Source organism: Equus quagga, unplaced genomic scaffold (assembly GCF_021613505.1).
Source record: "Equus quagga isolate Etosha38 unplaced genomic scaffold, UCLA_HA_Equagga_1.0 1164_RagTag, whole genome shotgun sequence".
In the NCBI taxonomy this organism is placed as follows: Eukaryota; Metazoa; Chordata; class Mammalia; order Perissodactyla; family Equidae; genus Equus; species Equus quagga.
The window spans coordinates 4,628-9,723 of NW_025795790.1; the positions used below are offsets into that span (position 1 = coordinate 4,628).

General features: G+C 36.9%; 1 gene segment (V, D, J or C); it reads left to right on the forward strand.

Moving 5' to 3' along the window:
- Positions 1 to 451: 451 nt before the first annotated feature.
- Positions 452 to 969, forward strand: LOC124232789 (T cell receptor alpha variable 9-2-like). The segment is given in 2 exon segments: positions 452 to 515; positions 635 to 969. Coding segments are annotated over 2 exon segments (381 nt in total).
- Positions 970 to 5,096: the final 4,127 nt, after the last annotated feature.

A 5,096-nucleotide genomic window follows, 5' to 3' on the forward strand; every position in this document is an offset into this window, starting at 1 on the left:
AATGCCTCGACTTCATATTACTTCCACTGTATCTTCTGACATTCTAATAGATTATAGACTGGCCCACAAAGGACACATTAAAGTACAAAGTGTTATATTAAAATGTTCAAGAACACTGACACCTTCTCAGCTATAGAAATACCCTAGGATGCTGTTAAAGAACTTCCATGTCAGGTGGGGTCCTGAGAACAAAATAGACCTAAGCGGTTAAGGCAGCTGTTGTTCAGATTTCTAAGCGCCACCTGAAGACTGACATGAGTCTCATAAATGAAGTTAGGGATGAGAACATATTTCTGACTTTGGGAGGTGTCTAGGAGACATGCATCCCATTTCAGTCCCTGTCCACCAGGGGGAGCAGCTTCCTAACACAAACACATTTCCTGAGTGATGCGTAGGCTTCGATTTATCATTTCACTGTGATTTCACCATTTCTTCACGTTAAGAACCTTATTTAGACAACACTCCAGAGATGAACTCTTCTCCAGGCTTAGTGACTGTGGTACTCTTAATGCTTGGTAAGTAAAACGTTTTTTAAAATTTGGATTCTTTCTTCTATATCAGCAAAACCTTTAACTGTAATTTTATCTCAGAGCTTTATGCCCAAGGTGACACAGATCTCTTTCATTTTCCTCAGGACAAGCCCATGGTGACTCAGTGACTCAGATGGAAGGCCAAGTGATCCTCTCAGAAGGGGCTTCTCTAAATATGACCTGCACTTATTCAGCCACTGGGTACCCCACTCTTTTCTGGTACATTCAATATCCTGGAGAAGGTCCGCAGCTCCTCCTGAGTGCCAAGAAGGACAACGAGATGGGACGCAACAAAGGTTTTGAAGCCAAATACAATAAAGAAGCTACCTCCTTCCACTTGGTGAAAGCCTCAGTCCTAGAGTCAGACTCAGCAAGGTACTACTGTGCTCTGAGTGACACAGTGACAGGAACTGCAGGGGGAGCTGAGCGCAAACTCTGAGAAGCAACAAAGGGGCCTGGCTGCTGAATGTCTCTGACTATTCGATCCACTCTGTTTTCATCAGAGTCTGTGGTTGTTTGTCCCGCAGTCCCTGCTTGATACAAAATCATGCAAATGGCTGGAGCATAAGAACAAGCAGTGAACATTCCCCATACCCGACTCTTCATTAGTGAAATTGAAAAGAATCTGACTCCAATAGTTCCTTATTCAGGGCCAAAGTGATTTCAAGGTCAAACCACTTAAACAATGATGTGGTCTCTTGCTCATCCTTGCAGCCAAAATCTAGCCCGGCAAGTTGTTCTGGGCCACCCTGGTTGGCATTGATATGTCTTATTATACTTTTGGAGAGCCACATTGTGCCAGAGAAGGTAACACCTGCATAATGTCTTCCTGACAGAGTATGACAGGAGTGGTGATAGGAGAGGTACAGCCTCCAAAATCTGGGGTGTTTTTCCCTGAGGAAAATTACCCCTGAGCTAACATCTGTGCTAATCCTCCTCTATTTTTTGTATGTGGGACACCTCTACAGCGTGGCTGGTGAGTGGAGCAGGTCCGAGCTGGGGATCCGAACCCATAAACCAGGGCCACCAAAGCAGAGCACATGGAACCTTAACCACTTTGCCATGGGGCTGGACCCCAAAAGCAGCGTCTTAATTAAGAAAGAAAGGAAGAGAAGAAAGGAGGAGGAACAGAGTCTCACATGTAAATGAGCATTGGAAATAAAGGGAAAATATATTTATCCTGGTTTTTGTAGTGAATCAGGTGATAGAGAGTCTGATATTCAAAAAGAAGGGGAGGGGCAGAAACATAAATGGGGAAATGACTCATGTCTGAATTGTGCACAGAGCCTCTCATCTTATTCCCGGCCAGTACACAGATCTGTTGGCTTTCTTACAATGAGACCTCAAGTGAGATATTTTTTCAGTGCAGTATATGGAGAAATGAAAACTTGGGGTCAGCCCATGGCATAGTGGTTAAGTCTCGCATGGCTCTGCTTCAGCCACATGGGCATTGAATCTGTAGATTGCATTGGGGAGCAGGGAAATTTTAACAGTATTAATTCTTCCAATCCAAGAACACAGGATATCTTTCCATTTGTTTGTGACTTCTTCAATGTCTTTCATCAACATTTTATAGTGTTCAGTGTACATATCTTCCACATCCTTGGTTAAATTTATCCTAAGTATTTTATTTTTATAGACTTTTATTTTATAGGCTTTGCATCTATATTCATCAGACTTATTAATCTGTAATTTTCTTTTCTTGAGGTATATTTGCCTGGCTTTGGTAACATGATAATGCAGAGCTTTTAAAATGAATTCGGAAGTGTTCCCTCTTTAATTTTTGAGAAGAGTTTGGAAAGAATTGCTAATTCTCTTTAAAATATTTGATAGAATTTAACAGTGAAGGCATCTGGTCTTGGGTTTTTCTTTTTTTTGGAGGTTTTTGAATATTGAGTCAATTCCTTACTTGTTATTGGTATGTTCATATTTTCTGTTTGCTCATGATTCTGCTTTGGTGGGTTGTGTGTTGGTGTATAATTGTTCGTAGTAGTCTCTTACAATCCTTTGTATTTCTGTGGTATCAGTTGTAATGTCCCTTCTTTCATTTATAATTTTGTTCATTTGAGTTGTGTCATTTTTTCTGCATCTAGCTAAACATTTGTTAATTTGTTTACCTTTTAAAAAACACTTCTCTTCATTTTGTTGCTCTTTTCTAGGCTCTGTTTTATTTTTTCTGTTCTAATCTTACTTATTTCCCTCCATTTTCTGACTTTGGGCTTACTTTGTTCTTCTTTTTCTACTTCCTTGAGGTGTAAAATTGTGTTGTTTATTTGATATCTTTCTTTTTTCTTAATATAGGCATTTATCACCCTAAAACTTCTCTCTCAAAACTGTTTTTGCTGCATCCTATAAGTTTTGGTAGGTTGTTTTACCATTTTCATTTGTGTCAAGGTATTGTTTAGTTTCTTCTTGACCAATTGGTTGTTTAGGAATGTGTTGTTTAATTTCCATATATTCGTGAATTTTCCAATTTTTCTCTTGTTATTGATTTCTAGTTTCATACCATTGTGGTCAGAAAAGATACTCGGTATATTTTCAGTCTTTTAAATTTTGCTGACTTATTTTGTGGGCTAACATATGATCTATCCTAGAGAATGTTCCATGTACAGTTGAGAAGAATGTGTGTTCTACTGTTGGATGGAGGGTTTTCTCATATGTTAGATCCATTTGGTTTATAGTGATAGTCGATTCTGCTATTTCCTTGTTGATTTTCTATCTGTATGATCTATCCATATTTGAAAGTAGGGTATTGAACTCTCCTATTATTATGGTATTGCTGTATATTTCTCCTCTTGGATCTATTATTTTTTATGTATTAGGGGCTTTCATATTGGGTGCATTCACATTATAATTGTTATATCGTCTTGATGAATTCTGCCTTTTATCGTTATATAATGATTTGTCTCTTTGACAGTTTTTGACTTAAATTCTACTTTTTCTGATATAAGAATAGCCTCTCCTGCTCTATTTTGGTTACCATTTGCATGGAATATCTTTTTCCAACACAAATTTCAGTCTATGTGTGTCCTTAAAGCTAAAGCGAGTCCTCTGTAGGCAGCACACAGGTGGATCTTGTTTTTCGATCCATTCAGCTACTCTATGTTTTTTGACTGGGAAATTTGTTCCATTTACATTTAAAGCAATCATTGACAGGTGAGGCTTTATTATTGCCATTTTTTAAATGGTTTTCTGATGTTTTGTAGTTGCTTTGTTCCTCTCTTACTGTCTTCCTTTGTGATTTGTTTCTTTTTTTGGGGTAGTATACTTAGCTTTTTTTCTTTTTCTATTTTGTTTATGTCCTAAAGGTTTTTATTTCTGTTTACTATAAGGTTTTCTTAAAACATCTTATAGTTATAACAACCTATTTTAAGTGGATGACAACTTAACTTTGGTTGAATATAACAAGTCTACACTTTTCCTTCTCTCCTCTACATAATTTACGTTATTGATGTCACATTTACATCTTTTTATACTGTGTACCTATTAACAAATTATTGTACTTATTTGTAAAAATTTCATCTTTTAATTTTTCTACTAGAATTAAACTGATTCAAGCATCACCATTATGGTATTAAAATATCCTGAATTTGACTATATACTTATCTTTACCAGTGACTATTATACTTTTTATGTTTTCATCTTGCTAATTAATGTCCGTTTGTTTCAGATTAAAAACTCTCTTTATCATTTATTCTAAGACAGGTCTAGTGGTGATGAACTCCCCTAGCTTTTGTTTCAGAAAGTTTTTATCTCTCTGTCATTTCTTAAGGACAGCTTTGCTGGGTATAATATTCTTGGTTGTCAGTTTTTCTCTTTCAGCACTTTGACTATATCATCTCACTCTCTCCTGGTCTGCCAGGTCTCTGCTGATTAATCTGCTGACAGTTCTATGGGGGCTCCCTTGTATTTAATGAGGAAATTTTCCCTACTGCTGTAAATATTCTACTTTTGCCTTTTGACAATTTGTTTATAATATCTCTCAGTGTGCATAACTTTAAATATGACCTCCTTGGGATTCTTTCTGTCTCATGTATCTGGAAGTCCATTTCTGTCCCAAGATTTGGAATGTTTTCAGTCATTCTTTCTTTAAATAGGCTTTTTACTCCTTTATTTCTTTCTTCTCCTTCTGGGACTCCCAAGATGCATAGATGGGTTCATTTTATGAAGTCCCATATGTCCTTTAGGCTTTTTCCACTCTTCTGTGTTCTTTTACCTTTTATTCCTCTGACTGGATAATTTCAAATGACCTTTCTTCAATGTCACTGCTTCTTTGTTCTGCTTGATCAAGTCTGATTTTGAACCCCTCACGTGAATTTTTCAGTTCTGCATTGTATTCTTCAGCTTCAGTATTTCTGTTTGGTTCCTATTTATTGCTTCTATGCCTTTGTTGAACTTCTCACTTTGTTCATGTATTGTTTTCCTGACTTAGTTTAGATGTCTGTCTGTGTTCTTTTGAAGTCATTGAGCTTCTTTAAGATGATCATTTCAAATCCTTTTGAGGCAAGTCACAGATTTCCATTTCTTTCAGTTGGTTACTAGAGATTTATTTTTTTCCTTTGATGG